Source organism: Cupressus sempervirens, chromosome 9 (assembly GCF_028749045.1).
Source record: "Cupressus sempervirens isolate cs-2001-9-10 chromosome 9, ASM2874904v1, whole genome shotgun sequence".
Classification (NCBI taxonomy): Eukaryota; Viridiplantae; Streptophyta; class Pinopsida; order Cupressales; family Cupressaceae; genus Cupressus; species Cupressus sempervirens.
In genome coordinates, this window is record NC_143126.1 from 456349288 (window position 1) to 456371957 (window position 22670).

A 22670-nucleotide genomic window follows, 5' to 3' on the forward strand; every position below is an offset into this window, starting at 1 on the left:
AAGGGGATATAAGGAGATGTAGACCTAATTTCTCATTATTTTTGGCATATTGAAAAACTTGTTTTTGTGAATTGGCTCTGAGAGAGCAATTCTTCATCTGGGACGCAAACCCCAGGTTCTGGATTGGCTAGGACGTAGCCCTCAACAGTTATTGGCATTGGATTCTTCAGACAGTGTGCATTGCTATCAGGGATAGAGTACACCATTCTTTATTGTGCATTCAGGTTGCAAATTTATGGTTTCAGCGTTACAGATTGATTCTTTCAGTTGGGACATGATTCCTTGTAGTCTTACGGCTGCCATTTGCAGCAGTTTGGCATCATTGTTGGATGTAAGCTCCTTGGAACTGCATTGGATTTATTATTTGGCTTTATAAATCAGAAATCTGCCTGGTACGATTTATAGTAATTCTGATTTGGCTCTATGTTCGTATTTATTTTCAGTCTCTCATGTTTATTGTTCATTATTCATTACTATTGTGAAAACTATCAAAAAACACAAAACAAAAACAAAACCTTCTGCAACTTCTGTCTATTCCCAAGACCATCAAAGAAATCACAGGAAAATATAGTTTATTAATTTAAAAACTACAGCAGATCAGCAAGGGCATCTATCAGGGATCTTTCATTGCAGAGATTTTGAACAAGCCTGACTCTCCATTACATGATGCAACACCATTTGCATTCATTACTACTACTCAGAACCAGGACTTATTTGCACAGGTGGCTCACCCTCCGAAAGGTACAGATGAAGAAGCTGTCAGCCTTCAGGACTATGAAGTGTAGGATATCATGTTAGGAAAGCCTACATGGGATACTTCTCGACAGATGATTACTATGGGAGTCAAGGAGGTTCTTAACCATATGGAACAAGATGAGATTTAAATCAGAACACTTCAAAGGCAAGTTGAGATCTTGAAAGAATATTTAGCTGAAGTTATTGGTCCTCTTGATTCTGAACGCCTTGAGGAGACTTTGACTACCATTCTTAAAGAAGGGGAAGGTGTGTGGCTCAGTCCATTTTTGAGAGCTTGTCAGAATTGGCGAGACAACCTTGAGGATAGGGGTGTCACTATAATTACAGGAAGTCTGAAGTTATTACATGCTACACAAGAGAATGTTGATAAGATCGTGGCAATTTTGAGGCAGGAATTCAGCATTATGGATGAGGTATGGGTTTGGAGCAAGGATTTACAAACTCTACAGGCCATAAAAGGATAAAGGTACCGCATTCTGATTGATGTATATACCGAAGAAGAGTTAGACATGATAGATGATTGGATAGAAAAGATTGCAGAGGGAAATAAAGTGATGGAAACATTGCATGATGAGATACATAGGCTCAAGGATCAAGCCCAAGAGCGAATTTTGGAAGCAGAAAAGTTGTACAGTGATGCATGCTTGGACATTTTTGAAGATGAAGAACGAGAGAAGATTTTACCAGTTGAGGTAGTTGTGGAGAATTTCAGAAAGACTTTAGAGGAAGCATCTAGTGATGAAGACATCAGACAAGCCTTCCAGACAGAAGAAGCATTGTTAGTGTTGGACACCAAACTCGGAGATTTTGCAGAAACTTGAATTGAGGTGGACAACTACAAACAGAAGGTTAAAGATAAGTACGAGGCTTTAGATCTTCCCGATGCTGCTAAGATTACTGAGATTATAGAGAAATTCAAGGGCAAACATCCAAACATATCTTTAGGATAAAGATGAGCAAAACCCAAATGCCAGAATTTCAATTTTGACACTCAGTAAAATTTTGAGATTTTGACCCAGTCGAGGTCCGCAGCTCCGCAATTCAGAGGTGCGCCGACAGTTGACTGCCAGTGCCAAAAATAACACTTTCCATGCATTGGAAACGCATTTTGATGGCAAGTTAACTCCGAGACACATCAAGTGAAGGGCCAGCTTCTATTTTTGGTGTCTCCATGCACTTCTACTTCGACTAATGGCTTCCTCCTACTTTCTCTCTCATGCTTTCATTGTTTTTGACATTTAAAGGGCTCATGCATCCAATTAATGAATAAAATATGGATGGAGCTTTTAAGCACCAGTTAGATTACCAGTTTGTATATATTTAGTTTGTTTTAATGTGTTAAAAGCATTTTATTGCATTAAGATATCTCTCACTCTCAACACAAATTGAGGAGACGATTTCTTATAAATACCCGATTGTAAAATGTAACAAGGGCTGCCATTATTATGCAATAAAGTTATGCTTTTGGTGCTAGCATTTGGAGTGTAGTTATTCTTGCCTGAATGTGTCATTCTTTTGTGGATTTTATTCATGATATTGTGATTGAGCCAAAGGTTTATTGTGTTGTTTCTGGTTGTGCGGTCTTTTAGTTGTGGTGTTTGCTATAGATATATGAATTCTGTTGACGTAATGAGCTTGAGAAGAGATCATCCGATTGTGTCTACATAGCTTTTTGTCTCGCATGAGCGCACTTTTCGTGGCCTTGCGATTTGATGAAGAGTTCAACATCATTTGATTTGTTAAAGATTCTCATCGACGATTGCATCAGTGGGTTCTAGGAAGCGCTGCTGCTATTCTCATTGGTTTCCTACCGATTTCTTCGAAGGTTTAACTCGCAGCGTGTTGTGTTCTGTAGCTTATGTCCATTTAGGAATTTCAATTTCAAGTTATTTGCTTTCAGTTTCGTTATTTGCTTTGCTAACCCCCTGTTAGAATAGGACCTCATAGTAGTTGCATTGTTAGAATTGCATTCATTAAAAAAAACAAAAAATACAAAAATATTGTTCTTTTGATGTGATATTTTGAGACAGCAAACAGATTTTACTTCTATTCCAAGAAAAAAGAGTTTTTTTTTAGAACCAGCAAAGGCCTCCTCGTGAACATTCACATTTATCTTCTATTGAGCGGATTTTGGTACGTCGCAAGACAAACACTGAACCTTGGAGTAGATCCTTAAAAAGATTTGCTTTTCAAGAGAGGAATTACACTATGGATTCTTGCCGTTGACCTCGTGCAAAACGAACGCTCAACAGGTCCAAAACCCAAGAAACAAAAGAAAGAGAGACACCTCTTTGACGACAATAATCTCATAGTGAATACATAAGCACAATTGATACAATGAAGTACATCCAATACACCACATCCATTGTACATGTTGCAGGCTATGTAAGAATAAAACAAATACAATACATCGTCTCACAAGGACCTCAAGATACAAATATAAGATTTATGAATAAATAACTATGTTACTTGGGGATGCGTTTCCAACCCTAAGCCCTGGGTTTCAAAAATTGTCCCTATTTTGGGGACTTGAGAATGACCAGAAACATTTCCAAGTTGTCTCCACCCAAGCAAGAAAATTGGAAATGCGTCCCTAAAACTTCAGAAACAGTTAACATGTTTCTAGCTGGAGTTGACCATCCTGGGAACTCCTTTCCCATTCGTCCTAGGGACTGCTAGATGTTTCCAATTTTAAAATAAAATTTAACTCAAAAAACATTAATAAATGGTGATTTTTTGCCCACTTGCAGACTCGGCGCATTGGAAGGTGTAATAACCACTTTTCCTGGGTCTTAACTAACAACCAACATATCAAAGACATACATTTATTACTTCATTTTCATAGGAAGATAGTTATATCAGTTATGCTCATGTGAATGAGATTAATGGTTACAATCAGTTAAACAGAAATTTCATAACTAACAATTGAAAATATCATCAATGAATTTACTATGGAAGTTAAAATTTACATACCATGGAATTTGAAACCAAAATCAATCTAGGGATGCTTCTGCAAACACTTAGGTTAGTCCACAAATACCACTTAGGATCAAATGACGATTACCATCAAATACCACTATATCAATTAGGGCATCGATTACCATTGGATCATTTAGGGCATCACATACCACTATATCAATTAGGACATCAATTACCATTGGATCATTTAGGACATCACATACCACTGTATCAATTAGAGCAATAACATTCAGTTAGGAAAATACACTCAAATTCATTATTCAAATAAATGAAGACAGAGATAACAATCCATCAGATAAACCTATCTCTTGCATATAGCTATATTATATGTTCAGTTGGAAGATCAATTGATCTAACTGGTTACCAATTATATTGATGAGAAAAGTTGCTTTCAATAAAGGAAAATAATTGAAACGATGATATAACTCAAACCATCTTATTTTCTACTTGAATAAGCATCATAAAAGTAAAATACCTGTTATCAATAAATGTTTGAATGCTTAACTTATCTTTGTCTGATGTACGTCTCGAAATCTTGTGGAGAGGGGAAACATTGCCAAGGGCTTAACTTCTCAACCACGGACCTTAGACTTGTCCACACGCTTTCTCTAACTAGAAAGGTCCTCCCCACCCGGAGTAGATATGGAACACCTTGTCAGCCATTGAGCATTCTAGTACTTAATCACACCACTCGACTTGACAACAGAGAATGAATTAGACATGCATGAGCTATTTAATGTATTCTTTTAAGCAAAAATAAATAATGTACCACATCTGATTCTGTTTCATGTTCTTGCAGATTGTTCTCTCACCTCTTCACCCTCTTTCTTGGCCATATAGCCGGGTGATTCCCAGGTGTTAGAATAATCCAACTCTTTTTGTTGAACCTCAGCTGGTGTAAGAATATTTCACATTCCAGTATATCATATCACAGTTTCTATGACTTGAAAAATGATCTTAATGGCTGGCAAGGAAATATAATTTGATTCGGATATACTTTAGTAAAACAAAGATGTATGAACATGACATGCACATTTGGTCTTGACTCAACATAGAGAGATTAGACTTATTGAATATCCATTTGATTTGCAATTTAAAAGTAATGTACGAAATTTTCATGGATACATTCCTTTCTGCTGTAAATTCTAAAACAGTTTAAAAATATATAGCAATCTGAAAATGGAAGGCTGACCACATAACCTGGTTTGAAAAAAGAAGACGTGAGCCTTGGCTTGATTTTAAACAGCTGGTTCCTTAGACATGAGCAATTCGAATGCAAAACTCAGAGTAGATATGGATTACAACTGGTTTGAATCACTTGCAACAAAAGGGTAAAAGAAGGAAATAACATAAGAGAGCAGAGGTAAAATCGTGGGAAAAGAAAAATATATCTTTGGCCTCACCTGACTTCCATAAATAAGGAGGCATTCGAAAATACCAAAAGCTTCCTAGAAGCCGTAACTTTTGAGTAGTTAAAAGATTTGTCTTCTTGAATCACCGATATCATATGCCAAATGTACATTTTGGCCTCTTATAAGGAAATAAATAAATATGAAAAAGAACTTGAGGGTTATAAATAAGGAGGATAATTTATAAGCATATTTATTTACTTGCACGTAAATATATTTTATTAAGATGACACCATATTAAATGTTTATCCAAGGTCGTACTTTTTAAATATGTTTATCTAAATACATGTTTCATCTAGAAGATTATTTTATCTTCTTGTACATGCATTTAAATGTACGTATTAAATAGATAAAATCTTGTATAAAATACTACTATGGTGTCACTTTTATTTTTATATCTATGTGCACGTACATAAATATGTATTATAATGAAGTGATGGAAATGTCAACCATAATCCAATAAAGGTATGTACTTTAAGTAAGTTAAGAGCATTAATCTTTTTAATGTTTATCTAATAGCTCATGCATGTCTAAGGTGTGTATCATGTTATGCAATCGCTAGATCCTCGGCCATGGTGATTCACGATTCATACCCAGTTGCCCAATGATGGCGATGCTCCTATGCCTAATTCTTTTCTAACAATGCTTCCACCCCTTTGATGTGCTCCCTACAAGGAAATTCTCCGCAGTTAAGTCATATTACCATAATAAGTTATTAATTCTAAATAATCATAATGGCTAATTGCCTTTTCAATTCCATGAATTCATGATAAATTAACAACTAGCATGTTATCTTCATATGAAATTATAACGACTAACCATCATACCATTTCGTAGAATTATAACAAATTTAATTGTCAATCGACTTCATGTGAACCTCAATAGCTATATGAACATTTTAAATTGGGTCGAAAATTGGGATGTAATAGAAGGAATAAAAATAATAAAATATGTTAACATATGTTGAAAGTTTATTTTCTTGGAAGTCATTACAAACTTCGCATCCAATTATGAGCAAAAATTTGAAATTTTGTTCAAACTTGAATTGTCCCTTGTTCACCCCTTCTAGCATTTATGAGGCCATTAGATTCATGAGATGTAGGAGAGCGGCAGACGAGGAGGGGTTCCAGTCTGAACTCTTTAAGTTTGGTGCCTTGGTTCTCGGCCTCTATCTCTGTACTCTCTTTAATAGAGTGGTTTGCATTGGGTTTCCGGTTTCTTGGTCAAGGCATTTGATTTATCCGATTCACAATACCGGTCTTGTCTCTGATCCTAGTAATTATAGAACCATTATGATCGGACACATGTTTGCTAAATTATATGCTACAGCCTTGAATACTATGTTATCCAAAGAGCTTGACAGGAGGTTGTAGAGCTAGAGGGCAGGCTGGTTTCCGAGTAGACTATCAGTCTATGGATCACATTTTCACGTTACGGGCTATTATTGAGGCAGCTAGACACAGACCGACAAAAGTTTATTGCTGCTTTGTCTATTTTTGCAAGGCTTTTGATTTTGTTCCTAGGATGGCTCTATTTTAGAGGTTTCGTGACATTGGGATTTCGGAGATGTTACTGCTATCATGAGGTTATACGAAACTGTGGTGGGTAGATTCAGGACTCTTGAGGGATTCTCAATTCCAATCCATGGTACCATTAGGGTTAAACAAGGTTGCCCTCTCTCCCCCACTTTATTTGGATTGTATATTGATGAGTTTGAGGACTTCCTTTTGAAGTCCTCACTCCCAGGAGACAGATGCTATTTATACCAAGTCTTGATCTCCATTCTTCTCTTTGCGGATGATGTGGTTCTTCCTTCTTCTTCTCCAAAGAGTTTGCAGAGGCTTCTTGGTGGTTTGGCCTCCTTTTGTGATTAGTGACAACTAGTGGTTAACCTAGGTAAGACTTGGGTGATGGTTTTTAATTGCTTAAAGACCTCTCATCTTGACTTCTTCGAGGGACAGGAGATTGAGATTACTTCTTATACGTATCTTGGTGTGAAGTTCTCTGGACCCCGCTTTAGTATGAGACCGATGATACAACCCAGAGTCAGTAAGGGTATGGGTTCCCTTGCTATGCTTGAGAAACAATGTTTCAAACACCATATTCAGGAAACCTCGTCCAAGTTATGCCTCTTGGACTCCCTTGTTCGATTGACTATTCTTTATGGCTCTATGGTTTGTGGGCCTTCTCCCCTTGATTTTGATTGGGCCTCGATCGAATGGGTACAAACAATGCATTTATGGCGTATCATTAGATGCCACAGGTTCACTTCTCATAGCATCATTCTTGCTGAGTTCGGGGCTCATCCCTTCAGTCTTGCAGCCATATTTGATTTGATTTGGTTCCTTCATCGCTTTCATGGTTTTGTGGGTTTGATTGGAGAACGAGATAGATACTCTTACCTGGCGTATTGCTCTTCTGTTGCTACTGCGAGTTTTGATACTAGTTCTCTAGCTTGTTGTTGGTATGTGTAGACATCCTCTTTGCTGAGTTCGATTGGGATTGATATTGACCACCTCCCTTTTTATCAATTCTCACTGAATGCCCCTGGATCTCCTACCCTCACGATAGGAGTTAATGAGCATGTCAGAGTGGATATCTATAAACAGTACATTGTCACCACCTTGACTAACTTTCCTGGGAGTTTATGTCTGAGGATGGCCTTCTATGCAGAGCACTTTCTGAAGATCTGTGATGGAATTATTGCTTGTCCTAGTTATCTTTCTCGACGGTGGTATCATGCTCTTCGTATCTCTCTGGGCTCCTTCAGAGTTGGTTCTTACCGTCTTTGGGCTTAGACCGACCATCATATTGATAGTGGAGACCAGATTTGTAAACTGTGTACTTTAGTGGAGGTTGAGACGAAGACTCACTTTATTTTCTGTCGATTTATCTTTTATGAGATCAGAGGGAGATTTTATTGTTTGTTCTGGGACTGTTTCTCTCTTTCAGCTTTTTTCAATTATAGTGATCAGCGATGTCTCGCACTTTATCTTCAGGAGGCCACCCTGCTCTGCGGTAGTACTTTACAGTCAATACTTATCAGCACACCTTTGATCAGCTTATTGCTACCTTTTTATCACCCTTATCTCCTTTACGGGGTGTGAAAAGGCCATCCAGTTCTACCAGTTCTACTGGTCACTCCAGTTTTGTTAGACCCCGCAGCAGTTTCTTACATCAACGCCAATCCTCCAGGAGCTTATAGGGACAGATTAGGGTTCCTATCCATTTGCAGTCTTATCCTTCTGTGACTGATTTCTTTTCGCCATTGAAGGACTCCTAGTCTTTGTCTTGGCCTTTCTGTGCACATCTCTTCTCTTCTTGTTTCTTGTTGCTTGCTTTTCTAGGTCACCATTTGGTGCTCTTGCTGTTGTTTGCTTCTTTTTGTAAACTCTCAGTCCCATAGACCCTTTGTGGTCTTTTGTTAGACATTAATATTATTATCTTATCTTATCTAACAAACCAGACCTGAAAATGATTGTAAATTAGACTTTTGTTTGATATTCATACTGCAGACCTAGAAATGATTGCTGCTGGGTTGAGGAATACTTAGATCGTCTCTAGGTTTTATATTGCTCTGAAAGCAGCAATAATCACCCCAAAATACATTGTTGTAGGTGATTATTATCCAGACAAGATGACTGCTACTTGTCTAGTAAAGATTTGGCACAATAAATTCAATTCTCCTCCAAAACCCACAAGAAAGGGCTCTAAAGTCTAAACATATTGCTCATCTATGGCAGATTGATTCTCTCATTTGATGTCATCCTATGTTCCTATTCTTAGACTTTAGTATTCTTAAACGATAATTCAATTTGATGCTATGTTCTATGCTGATGTGATGAATGAAACTAATAATCTTAAATTATGTTACTATGATGAATGTGACAATGTTACATAATTCTGAAACTCATGAATATATTTGAAGATTTATATTATTCTATAATATATTATATAAAAAAAACATCCTGGAAACATGTTTCCCCTTCCCTCCATCCCATAAACTCAGGATAACATAGATAAATAGATACATCCGAATAGATAGTCTCCAAGATAAAAATAAGAATGGTGCAACCTGCAACAATGAAACATCCAACATCAGTGCCAATCTATGGGGATGCCGATGGTAAGAGAGTTGCTACCTCCTAACATCGTGGTAACCTAATCAAGCTCACTCCCATCATGTTGGGGAGATAATGTAAGATTCAAACATGAATATCCAACCACAAAAGCAAACCCTAGGTATGGGATCTTGAAATCTCTCTACCTCAAGGTTACCATACTTAGTATTATCGATAAAGAAAAGATAATAAATGTCGAAATAACAATTGACCAAAACTAAAACCACAGACCAAATCTGCAACCAAATACAAATATCCAAAACAAGTACCAACACCAATGAAGTACAACCACTGAAAGAATATCAATTTCCAAATCAAATACCAATCACCAAACGAATAGCAACTAATGAAAAATGACAATCATCAATAAGTACCAACCACCAATAATAATTAGCACCCAATAGTAAGCAATACCCACCAGAGGCAAATACAAAAACTACAAAGGAGACTTAGGCTATATATTAAAGAGTGTCATCACATTGTCAAACTACTTGAGTTACCCTAGATTGCTCTCTCACTAGACCTCGAACCCTTAAGCACATTTACCCCTTGGTCACTACTGATACTGGGTCTACCACTGTTAATGTTGTTGGTTCATGTACCCATGTGTGAAATTACCCTAGACTGGTGACTTTGGACACCCGACCCTCAACATGACCCATGCAGAACCAGAATACCCTCTCATAAAGTCAAGGAATACCAATCATCCCTCACACTAGGTATCATCTCATTCCCATTCTTAAGCCTATACAAGCACTCAAGGCACGAGTGAGGCAACAACTATATTTATCTTTTTAATGTTCATCTAATTATTTTGATTCCTATGTTATCACTTATTATACAACTTACGATAGGTTACCCTGGGACTAGCTACTTTGGGCCCCAAACCCCTAGTGTAAGCCACTCCATTGAGATGCACCTAATCAACCTCTCCTAGAGCTCAAATAGTAAAGAATAACCAATTATCAAACAAAACTCAATCAGGTTGCTTCTCATTCTAGGAACAAAACGGTTCTCATGTAACCACAATCATCATAAAAGTACCCTTGAGAATGAACAACCACACATTTGAACTCAACTTTGAAATCAAGGTTGGATAAATATGATCCTGACAATGACATATCACCTATGATGTAACATGCAAATGAATACACACATGTAATAAAAATGAATCTCAAAGCCTTTGGTATATCTAAACCTTGACCAATCTTATACTACCCATACCGACACAACAACATAGAAGAAACAATAGAACAATACTAATTAAAATTAATTATTAAATCTCTAATTAAAAACCATGCATATTATATATAAAAATTATTAAGATAATATCTTATACTTTCTATAATAGTCAACTACTTGTCTGTAGTCCATCTTTCAATCTAGATAGGAATGTTTCCTATTCCGTCTCTTTTTTCTTCAGTCCAGATAGGAATGTTTCCTATCCTGTCTCTAGTTTTGTTTCTAATTCCGTCTTCACTCTACGTTGTTTCTTTTAGAAACAACGTCCTTGTAATTCTTTATAAGGAACACATTTGTTCCTCTGTTTATTAATGAATCATCCGGAAATCCGTTAATCTGCCAACTCTTCTTGAATCTTGTAACAAAAATAAATTAACTTAAGTTCTCTTCCCACGTAAAAGTAAAATGTTGAATTATTTTTTCCTTATTAGAAGAAAAGTACCAGTCTTCCTTTTTTGGAAGGACAAATAATAAAAGACCACCCACGTGAGCATGGAAAGTGGAATGGAAGTAGAAAAAGTGAGATAACCTCATCATAATAAAAAATAATAAAAATCACCTTATCAATATGGGTTCACCCACGAACATTCCAAATTAACTCATGGAAATTAGGGGAAAGGGCACCAAATCAGGAATCGAGAAATTAAATGGAAGGAGTGCCCATTTTATAATTATTATCATTTTTAACTATAAAATATATAGAATATTTGTTTATAATTATATTTTTTATGAAATTTTCTGTTGCTAGTTTGATAGGCATTTCCAACAACTTAATTTCTTTAAAATAAATTTTTGCTACAGATTTACTTACAACCAATTTCCTTTAAAATATAAGTAAATATATATGTTTATTTGTCTGGGGAAAATAAGATAACTTTCATGGTTTAAAAGGTAGAATTTTATGGTCAAACCTTAGGTGGTCTTGTTTCCCATTGCTAAAGTTTCTTCTTTATTCTTTCCTCCAATCAATTCAGGGCTTGAAATATATTTAATGAGACACAGTTTCTCTAGATCTCCAAACGGGTGTTTACCAGATCTGATAAATTCAACAAGGTGTTCTACAGAAGCTTGCAACCAAATTTATTCTCTCATATTTTCAAGTTATTACAAAATCCACAATTAAATATCTCTCTCTAAATCTTGCACAAATAGTTTCATGTTTCACAAATTAATTCAACTAGCGTAACAAACACGGGGCAGACAATCTTTCATAAGAGAAATTTGTAATGGTCCAAACACTTCTAAGCTTAAAAAAAATAAAAAATCTTTGACTTTGATCCACCAATTTGCTCCCAAATACCTCTGTCTATTCAAATGACCCAAAAATCTCTAAGAAAGAAAGCCTATCCCTACCCAAGGTTTTCTAATCTTTTATTTTATAAAAAGCAACTCAACTTAATTAATTAGTTAATATTTTAATTTATTAATTTTCTCATGCACACTTAAACCACTTTTTAATTAAATATTGCTTTTTTCTTTTCCGATTTTCTTTATTTGTGTAATGCACTTTTGAATAACTTGATTATTATTTTAATTAATAATAATATTTATAGCTCACTAGTTATGCGCAACTACTTGCCCGTTGGCCCACAAATGGTAGGAACGATCACCTTGATGATTTCATCCCTTGAGGTGGCCTACTCATTTTCGGGGAACCCATGTATATCACCTCTTCCTAATTCCAGGTCCATTATTATAGATGATATTTAATTGAATTGTAATATTAACAATTGTCATTTTAGTTATCAAATGATGATATTATAGTTAAATTCTAATAATACTTGGTTTTTTCCCCTCTAAGGAACAATATTGATCTTCATCAAATAGTACCACTAATATATTACCCATTATCACATATACTTTGTATTCATAACATCCATTATTAATAATTTATAAGATGTTTCTTGGTGGCTCATAAAAATTCGTTCTATTATAACCCTTAAGTCTTAGGGCTTGCATGGTCGATACCAATATATATTCATTGATAAAATTATATATATATATATATATATATATATATATATATATATATATATATATATATATATATATATACACACACACATATAAAATCCCGCATACCTTGTATAGGGTGTATGTGTGTGTGTGTCTATATATATATATATAAATCCCACGTACCTTGTATGGGGTGGATAGTATGTTGAAAGTATATGACCAATTTTACATGGTGGGTGATACTGACGACACTCCTTTTAATAAATCATTTGTGTCAATGGTGGAACCCATCATTCCTACTTGGCGAGGAGAGTTTCCTTTATTTATTTTAACTTGCTTCTATATTCCTTCCATTTTCTTGGTGATGGTCCCTTCATTGTTGTGATACATATTTTTATTTGATTGATCGATGGTCCACGTGAATTATGTTTTGGAAGGTGGAGGTGCATATTCGTAGACTTTTTCCATGCTTGTGTTAGTGTTTTGGGGTTTATTTTATATCCCTCTCTTAAGGGACGCAACATGTGACTAGTTTCCACGCCGACGTCAGTCTACATGTCCCTTTTGTGCATGTCAATATGGTTCTTTCGTTTAATAATAAATGTTGATTTTCTTAGGGTTTAGTACTTTACTAATAATACTTATTTATAATATGATATTGCTTGTTTACTTATTTAGTCATTCACACATATTATATATATATATATTTTGTTAGTGATCTAGTTAGCTAATTTTAAATGCTTATTAAAAATTGGGATTTCAATTATGATTCAATATTAGAGTAATATACAGATGAAATTCAGAGATATATCTGCACTAATCATAGATAATTATAATTTGATATTTTATTTCATTATTTAGAGGGGGATATTATAGTCCTACCCTCCCAAAATTGCTCATCCTCAAGCAATTATAATTTTCATTTGATATATTGAATCCTTAAATTTTGTTATACAACTTGTTCAATTTACAAGATTGAATTTGACAATGTAATAAAGGGTTACATGATAAGCTGATATGTACATATTGTGAGTGATTCAACCTTGTAAAATTGATGCATTCATGATGATTGAAAGATAGATTTCATGGTGTCAAGGTGGGTGAAATATCCAAATAATTCCAAGCATAATTAGATTGATGATTTCATGATTGAAAGATATGATATGATTGATCTTCATAGTTTCAATGTCTTTTGTTGTAGTTTGACAGTTCATTTAATATTTTCTTTAAGGATCACTAGTATGCATGAAAATCAATAGTGAGCAATTTAGTCATTTTTCTTCTTAATCTCTTTAGAGTATGCCATTTTCTTTGTCGCAGGGCGTTAGATACTCGTCTATGAGTAGGCTCCCTCAAAGCATTGGGACTCCATGTTCATACCCATCTTGGACTCTTTCCTTATGGATTTTGGAATCATCTTCTTACGTATCTTGGACTCTTCCCTCAAGGCATTTGAAACCATGTCCTCACCCATCTTGGAATCTTTCCTCAAGGCATTGGATCCCATGTCCTTACCCATCTTCAGATCTATCTATCTCGAGGAGATTTACTTCGCCTCTCCCCTCTTGAAAATAAATCACTTGTATTCAATAGTTTGATGTTTTCTTGATGGAAATATTAATGAGTTATAATTTCTGGATTTGATTGTGTGCAGTTTTTCACCATCAACATTTCGGATCATACTACATGATCTATCATCAGAATGCCAGAGAACATGAAGAACAAAAATATTACATAGATCAGAAATATTAATGATTTTTCTTACCCTATAGGATGGCAAGATCATGCTCTGATATCACTATAATGTTCCCATTCCGGGTCCATTATTATAGATAATAATTTATTAAATTGTAATATTAACAATTGCCATTTTAGTTATGAAATGATGATATTATTGTTAGATTCTAATAATACTTGTTTTTTTTTTCCCTCTAAGGAGCAATATTGATCTTCATCAAATAGTATCATTTATATATTACCCATTATCACATATATCTCTTATTCATAACATCCATTATTAATAATTTATAAGATGTCTTTTAGTGGCTCATAAAAAATCGTTCTTTTATAACCCTCAAGTCTCAGGGCTTGCATGGCCGATACCAATATATATTCATTGATGAAATTATATATATAAAATTATAAATATTCATTATCACCCACCAATTTTACATGGTGGGTGATAACAACGACACTCCTTTTAATACATCATTTGTGTCAATGGTGGAACCCATCATTCCTACTTGGCGAGGAGAGTTTCCTTTATTTATTTTAACTTGCTTTTGTATTCCTTCCATTTTCTTGGTGATGGTCCCTTCATTGTTTTGATACATATTTTTATTTGATTGATCGATGATCCACATGAACTACGTTTTGGAAGGTGGAGGTGCATATTTGTAGACTTTTTCCGTGCTTGTGTTATTGTTTTGGGGTTTATTTTATATCACACTTTCTTAGGGACGTGATATGTGACTAGTTTCCACATCAACGTTAGTCTAATTGTCCCTTTTGTACAAGTCAATATGGTTGTTTCGTTTAATAATCAATGCTGATTTGCTTAGGGTTTAGTACTTTACTAATAATACTTATTTATAATATGATATTATGTGTTTAGTTATTAAATAATAAAATACTTATTAATTTCTGTATAGGATATTATATATTCAATTAATTTGTATTCAACATATATTTAGTAATTATTTAGTCATTCACACATATTACATATATTCTTTTTGTTTTGTTAGTGATCTACTTGTTGTGAGGTTTTCACACCATCGCCCCAAAACTTTGGGGACCCCTTTTTTTAATCGCCTTGGCAAATTTTTGAGTTGTCCAAAAAATTTTGATTTGATTTTTTGTGAAAACTAAAGTCTTCGACACCTTGAGGCCAGAGGGGAGGGATTTAGATTTATTTTCACCCGGTTCTAAACTTGATTTTCCAGAACGACCAATTTCATCCTTAGGCCGAATGAATTTCAAAGAGCAACACTTGGCCGGATAAAATTATAAATTTTGTACTTAGACGATTTTTTTTTGAAAATTTGGATGTAATTGTATAAATTTGGATAATTTTCAAAAGGTGAAATTTTGTTAGATTTGAGTTTTTTGAAAATCTTGAATTTCTTTGTTAAGAAAAAATTTTCTTTTGTGAAGATAAAATCAAATTGCAAAATCGATTTTAGACTCTAGAAATGATTTTATTTTTGTCAAAAAATTTAAATTACTTGGCAAAATTGATTTAAACTAAATTGAAAAAAATTGGCTTAAATGGATTAAAATTGTCTTGAAAATTTTTACGCCTTTAATGAAAATGGTAATTTAATATTGAAAAATGGCTTTGGCTAGCCAAAATCCAATTTTAATAATATATTATTTGCTAAATTGTCATTAAATGGAAACATTTAGCATCTCCAAGGCATTATTTACTTTCTTTTTGCAATTTTGGTCTAATTGGCAATTAAAAAAACTAAATTTCATCTTGGCAAAGTTAATATTGGGCTAAGCATTTAATTGGGGGCCATGCCTTGTGTTCTAATTAATTTATTTTTGCTCCTAGGGATCAGTCGGCCAACTAGGGAGGATGAGCAAATAGGGTATAAGAGGAAACTCTTTCCCCTCATTTCCTCATTCCTCACTCCTCTTTGGTGCTTAGGCGATTTTTGACTTGGAGCATATTTCTTCTCCTTTAAGTGATTTTGAGAGGGCAGATTGGCATTCCTTTTGGTGATTTTTCTTCATGGTAGAAATCTCCTATGCTTGGTGATTTTCTTTGTGGAGCAGACTGCACTTTAAATTGGTGATTTTTCATGATTAAAAGGCAAAGTTCTCATGATTGGCAATATTCTCTAGGGCAGATCTGAAACTTTCCATTGCTAGGCGATTTTTTTTGCAAAGTCTGATTTCGCTAAGGGATTGCGATTTCTGCCCTAATTTGGGCGATTTTATTTGGAGGAGGTCATTGTGATCAAGGGTTTGATTTTTTGGGCAAATGGTGGACAATTCCGAGAGCACTAAATTCTTTAAGTCTGATCCTAAATTCCAAAAAGAAGATCCGGCTATTGGTAAAGGTAATTTTAAATCATTTAAAGTTGAAAGGGGTCCTTAAGCTGATTTCTTTCTTTCGTTCTTGTCTAGATATTGTCTCTCTTGGTTCTTCTCGCATTCATCATCCACCACTTCATCATCCTATCATAGGTTGACAAGATAGTAGATGTTAGTGCAAACAAGAATCCTAAGGGAACAAACACTAAGAAAGACAAAGAGGATATGATGCCCAAAACAACTTTCTTCTCGAAAATGAGGCGAATAACTGATACCAATGTTGGTATAGTAAACATAATACAGGTAAAAGACAGACTAAAGGAAGGACAATCCCCCTTGGCAAAGAAGAGATACAGAAGACGATTGCACATCATAGCCCAGACGTCAACACTTCCATTACAACCATGATGAGCGATGTTGGAGTGGCACTTGATTTTGAAGACATCAAAGAAGAAGGATATCAATGAGACACGACTTGGATCAAGATTGGATGAGTTAGGAAAGGTTGCTATCAAGAAGAAACATTTGAACACCCTTTCCTCCCTCAATGCCTTTATTGAATTTGCAAAAGAATATGAGAAAGATCATGAGAAGACACTGCAAGCAGCAAGCAACATGATGAATTCAGATGAGCTCAAGATGAAGCACACACCTTGCCCTCCCATGGAAGAAGTCAACGAAAGGCTAGCTAAGTTCATTGCCTTAGCTAAAAGAATGAAAGAAAAATGAAGAGTTATATTAGAAGATCATTTGATGTAAGCCCAAGTGGCAATTTCTCTTTCTTCTAGAACATGACAAATGTCTAATTCTGATTGGCCACCATTTTGGTGCCTTCTCATTGGTTGCCATTTTTCCACTTTTTTCATTGGTCCATTGACGAGGTGGCGTCTTCTCATTGGCCGATGGGGTGGCAACCCTAATTAGGGTTTCTAGGATCAAATATGGATTGTTGATTTTGTTTTTAATCTCTACTGTCGTTTGTAATTTTGGCCTCTATATAAGACCATTTTGCTCTCATTTGTGAGGGAGTTATGTTGGAGAATTGTTGCCAAAATACTAACAAAATTGCTCTTTATTCATTGTTGTGGCTTGCATGGTGGATGTACATGATCATTTTGGTGTATTGCATGGGAACAAACACTAAGAAAGACAGAGGATATGATGCTCAAAACAACTTTCTTCTCGAAAATGAGGCGAATAACCGATACCAATATCGGTATAGTAAACATAATACATGTAAAGGGAAACCTAAAGGAAGGACAATCCCCCTTGGCAAAGAAGAAATACAGAAGGTGATTGCACATCACAGCCCAGGCGTCAACACTTCCATTACAGCAATGATGAGCGATGTTGGGGTGGCACTTGATTTTGAAGACATCAAAGAAGAGGATATCAATGAGACAAGACTTGGATCAAGATTGGATGAGTTAGGAAAGGTTGCTATCAAGAAGAAACATTTGAACACCCTTTCCTCCCTCAATGCCTTTATTGGATTTGCAAAAGAATATGAGAAAGATCATGAGAAGACATGCAAGCAGCAAGCAACATGATGAATTCAGCTGAGCTCAAGATGAAGCACACAACTTGCCCTCCCATGGAAGAAGTCAATGAAAGGCTAGCTAGGTTCATTGCCTTAGCTAAAAGAATGAAAGAAAAAGGAAGAGTTATTAGAAGATCATTTGATGTAAGCCCAAGTGGCAATTTCTCTTTCTTCTAGAAAAGGACAAGTGTCTAATTCTAATTGGCCACCATTTTGGTGCCTTCTTATTGGTTGCCACTTTTCCACTTTTTTCATTGATCCATTGACAAGGTGGCGTCTTCTCATTGGCCGATGGGGTGGCAACCCTAATTAGGGTTTCTAGGGTTCAATCTAGATCGTCGATTTTGCTTTTGATTTCTACTGTCGGTTGTAATTTTGGCCTCCATATAAGGCCATTTTTCTCTCATTTGTGAGGGAGTTATGTTGGAGAATTGTTGCCAAAATACTATCAAAATAGCTCTCTATTCATTGTTGTGGCTTGCATGGAGGATATACATGATCATTTTGGTGTATTGCATGGTTCTTCTCATCTCTCAAATTTAAGTAGGATTTCATTTTATGTTGTTAAGAGTAGAAGTAGATGGCTAATTGTATGGTGATGTTAGTGAATGTTTGATAGGGATCTACAACTAGGCCACTAGCATCTTAGCCGCTGGTTAGGGAGCCTTGTGTGGTAAACTAGTTCTCTTTTCTTTTGAATCATTGCATCTGTGGAGGTGGAGCCGCTGGTTAACTTTCATTAGATTCGATCCCCGTCCATTTGCTAATCTTTCCATTCATAGGAGTAGGAGTAGAATAGCGAGTAGTTGAGTAGTCGAATTTCACTCTAAGAAAGTGAGGAAGGTAGAAGTCACTAGAAGCATTATTGCCTCCTCCTCGTGCAATCAACATTATCTGACGCTACATCCTCCACCATCACTGTCACCATCAACATCATTTGACACTCATACCGAATCACCATCACCATCATTCCACCAAAGACCAAGTTATCTTCGAATGAAAAACGTAAGGCTGCCTATGTGATTACCAACAAATCACATCGATATACTGAGTTAGTATCCATAGGTGTAAGGAACATTGAAGTTATTCTCATGTCCCATAAGTGTTAACTTTTCAAGAGAGGAATTGCGTGTTTGATACTCTGTATCGGATATTCAATTGCTAATATGTTATGTAGTGGTACAAAAAACTCACATCAACACTACTTGGCTAATTTTAAATGCTTATTAAAAATTGGGATTTCAATTATGATTCAATATTAGAGTAATATATAGATGAAATTTAGAGATATATCTGCACTAATCATAGATGTTAATTATAATTTGATATTATATTTCATTATTTAGAGGGGAATATTAGAGTATTTCCCTCCACTCCTAGATGATTGCTTATTTCACTTCCCACAACCAACCATCATGGGGACTTGAGAGGGTAGCACAAAGGATTTTTGATGCCAACCACAACTAAGCCAAAATATGCGAAACATCAAACCAAGACAACTTGACCGCTTGGTCCACGAGTGGCAGGAGTATCCACTAATACAATTGCATCATGGTGGCCTACTGAAAGAGGAACCTTGTATCTACTCTCCCAAATGCATCTTCTTCCTCACCCTCATATTATTGTTTTGGGAGAATAAATAAATAAATTCGAAATATTTTTACATCATTACTTTATACCAAATTCATAAGAATCTAATATTTATATGTTAGACATTATCATGCCTATCAAAATCTTTTTGATAATACCAGATGGCTGCATTCTGAAACGCTATTCTCTTTACTCAATACTGACTTGTCTTTTCACTTCCTTTCCCTCCTCTAATGCGGTCTTCTATTTTTTGTATCTGTATGTCTCAATAAAGAGAGACAATGTTTGAAAGATGCTGACCCTTAAGAAGGGTTATTACCTTTCCTAAATGACGCCTGTTCATAACATAAACCAACCGCTGCCTAGTTTATTTATAAATTGGTACTGTATGCCATTAGCATAATATGAATGTTATTTGTTTTATGCTTATCATAGCTAAGTAGTTTTCAGAAATAATGGAATGACTAATTTCACATTGATCGCTGTCATTTGTTAACTTGCTGCTCTTGCTCTTTTATTTAAGATAATCACTTGTATTAACTTTTATCATTATTACCCTTACTTGATTGTTGCATGAATGCTGCCTTCTCCATCTGTCTTATTATCATTGGCTTAATATATTGCTTCATACAGAAGATTGCAAAGTCTTATAAATAGGACGGTTCTCATTGAGCATTGATATCTTTTTCTTTTTGGATGCACACACGCAAACACATGCACACGTGCTTTGACACCCACATACACACACACATGCATGCACTCATACATGTGTGCAAACATGCACACACATATATGTTGCATGTTGATACCCAGCTTTATGTAACCTCCATAAAAGAGGCAACACCCCATGCTGCAACTTAGGTTGATCATAAACTCTCAGTACATGTTGGATTGGAGTGTAGAAGCAGTTTCAAACACTCGATTCTCTGGATTACAACTTATGCACACAAGAAATGTTTTAACAGTTAGTAAAGCACTCTTTTTGGCCTTTTTCTCAATATACCATATAGATCAGCATTAAGTTGAAGTCTTTTGAAGATTAGACTGGTGCCATAGGCAAGATCAGTATTATAAATAATAGTATTGAGTATTAAAGTGAACTTTGTATCAGTAGCATAGATTTTGATGGACACAATTATTAGTTGTTTATTTTCTTTTGGTTTGCCTCAAATAGCTGCATAAATAAGTAGACATCAACATGTAAAATTTCCAAGAAAATGACAAAGGTGTCGTGATAATTGATAACCTGCCATTCACAAATAAAAATACTAGTTTTTCATTGTAATTGTATCAACTTTCAATTAAAATTATCCCATTCTGTTGATTGTCCTTTCAACTCCTACCATTTTCCTTTAGATGTTTTTCCTTTTTTTTTGATGGAGGGTTCAAACCTGTGAGGCAACCCAGCGAGGCATGCAGCTTGTGAGCTACCAACCAGCGAAGGCCACCACATAGACTTTTTAGGGACCCAATACAGGCCCACTCGTGCCTGAAACCTCTTCAGCTTAGAGCCAAGGACTGAGGGGCATCCACCCTTTTAAACTTCTAATTTTATTTTTGACTATGATGTGTTAATCTCAACACTTTCATAATTTTAATTAGGGATTTCAAAAAAGTTTAAGTAATCTTAAATGCAATCAATTTATAATATAGTTCATCATATTGGTTTCAGATATTTATGTTTGTTTGTTGTTGGTTTTCTTTTTTTTGCTTTCTGTGCTTAATCATTTTAAATAATGGTTGTTTGTCACTTTCTTTTCTCATGTGTAGGTGTTTTCACATCTTCACCATCTCGATCTTAAGTATCACTTGAGGTGAGAAATGAAGAAACATTTAATGTTAGTTGATTTTTGATTGCATATATTTGTAGTTACATGAATATACAAGGGTCCTTGACAAAGAGCATTAGATGACACAGAAACACAAGAATTCTTAGAATGCCAAAAAGAAAGAACTTAAGTTTTTTTGTTTAATAAGAATTTAATGTTTGTTTTTTGGTATTTGGCGTGTTTGTAGACTGATTCTTGATGAGTCCTTGGTTATATTTTGTGGTAAATACTTGAAATGATCTTGAGGAGTAAGTCACACATGTTCTTTAGTATTTGTTCTTCATCTTTTCTTGAGCTGATAGTGGCTGATCTTCTATGTGTGTAAGTTGGTGAGGGACCAATATACAACTATCTACTCAAGCATTTTAATATTTTGCAACCATTCTCTCCAATTTCCTTCAGTTGAAGAAGCAACCTATTGGAACAAAGGCATATCTCATTAGTGTCTTTAAAATTTAAATTAACAATTTTGTAAATCAAATAGTAATTTTTAAATGACTACCAGATTTAGAGAGTGGGTAAAAATTCAGAAACTTACTTGTGATAAAACTTTTATAATGAGAAGTTGGAGGTGGGGTGATTTGTTGCAATTGAGGGACCACCGAGAGTGAGCATTCTTCTTATAGTTGTCATGAACATCAGTAGGACTATGACCAATGGATGCTGCAAAATCAGAATATTCACTTGTAATTGCATCATTCATTTCAGTATTAGGGGAGAGTATAGTAACAACTGTCCTAAACCCTTCACCTACTTCTGTATCATGATAAGGTGCACACTTGCTGCCATAGCAAGATTTTTTCAGTATAATATTTTGGAGTCAATGGGAAGACAAGAAAATTGAGTGGGGTGGTCATTTTGTTCCATCTCTCAACACAAATTTATTGGACCTCTTTGAAGAAGGTTGCTTTAGGATCTTGCTCTTTTGCATTTGTGATGGATCTTATATTCCCAATCGTTGAGTCTATTTTAGCATAAACCTTCCCCAAACATGGCTTATCAATGTTAGTAAAGCAAACTGTACCAAGGATGGGCTTTGTGAAACTAAGAAAATATTCTGCATGATCCCACCAAGTGTCATCCGAAATCCTTTGCTTTACATTTGCTTCCCTCTTAGTACTAGACAACCTCCATATTATGATGATAGATAAGCTTCTATTATTAGTTAATGGTCATCTATTTTTAATCTATTGTACATATTATAATG

General features: G+C 35.1%; 1 protein-coding gene across 2 annotated transcripts in view; it reads left to right on the forward strand.

The window, feature by feature from the left end:
• The window catches only part of LOC149539293 (ABC transporter B family member 25, mitochondrial-like), a 269562-nt gene that overhangs the window by 28817 nt on the left and 218075 nt on the right, over window positions 1-22670 (forward strand). For both annotated transcript variants that reach the window (XM_089800610.1, XM_089800611.1), the window contains one exon: window positions 21405-21448. In XM_089800610.1, coding sequence (XP_089656736.1) covers window positions 21405-21448 — 44 coding nt within the window. The remainder of the gene's footprint in view (window positions 1-21404; window positions 21449-22670) is intronic.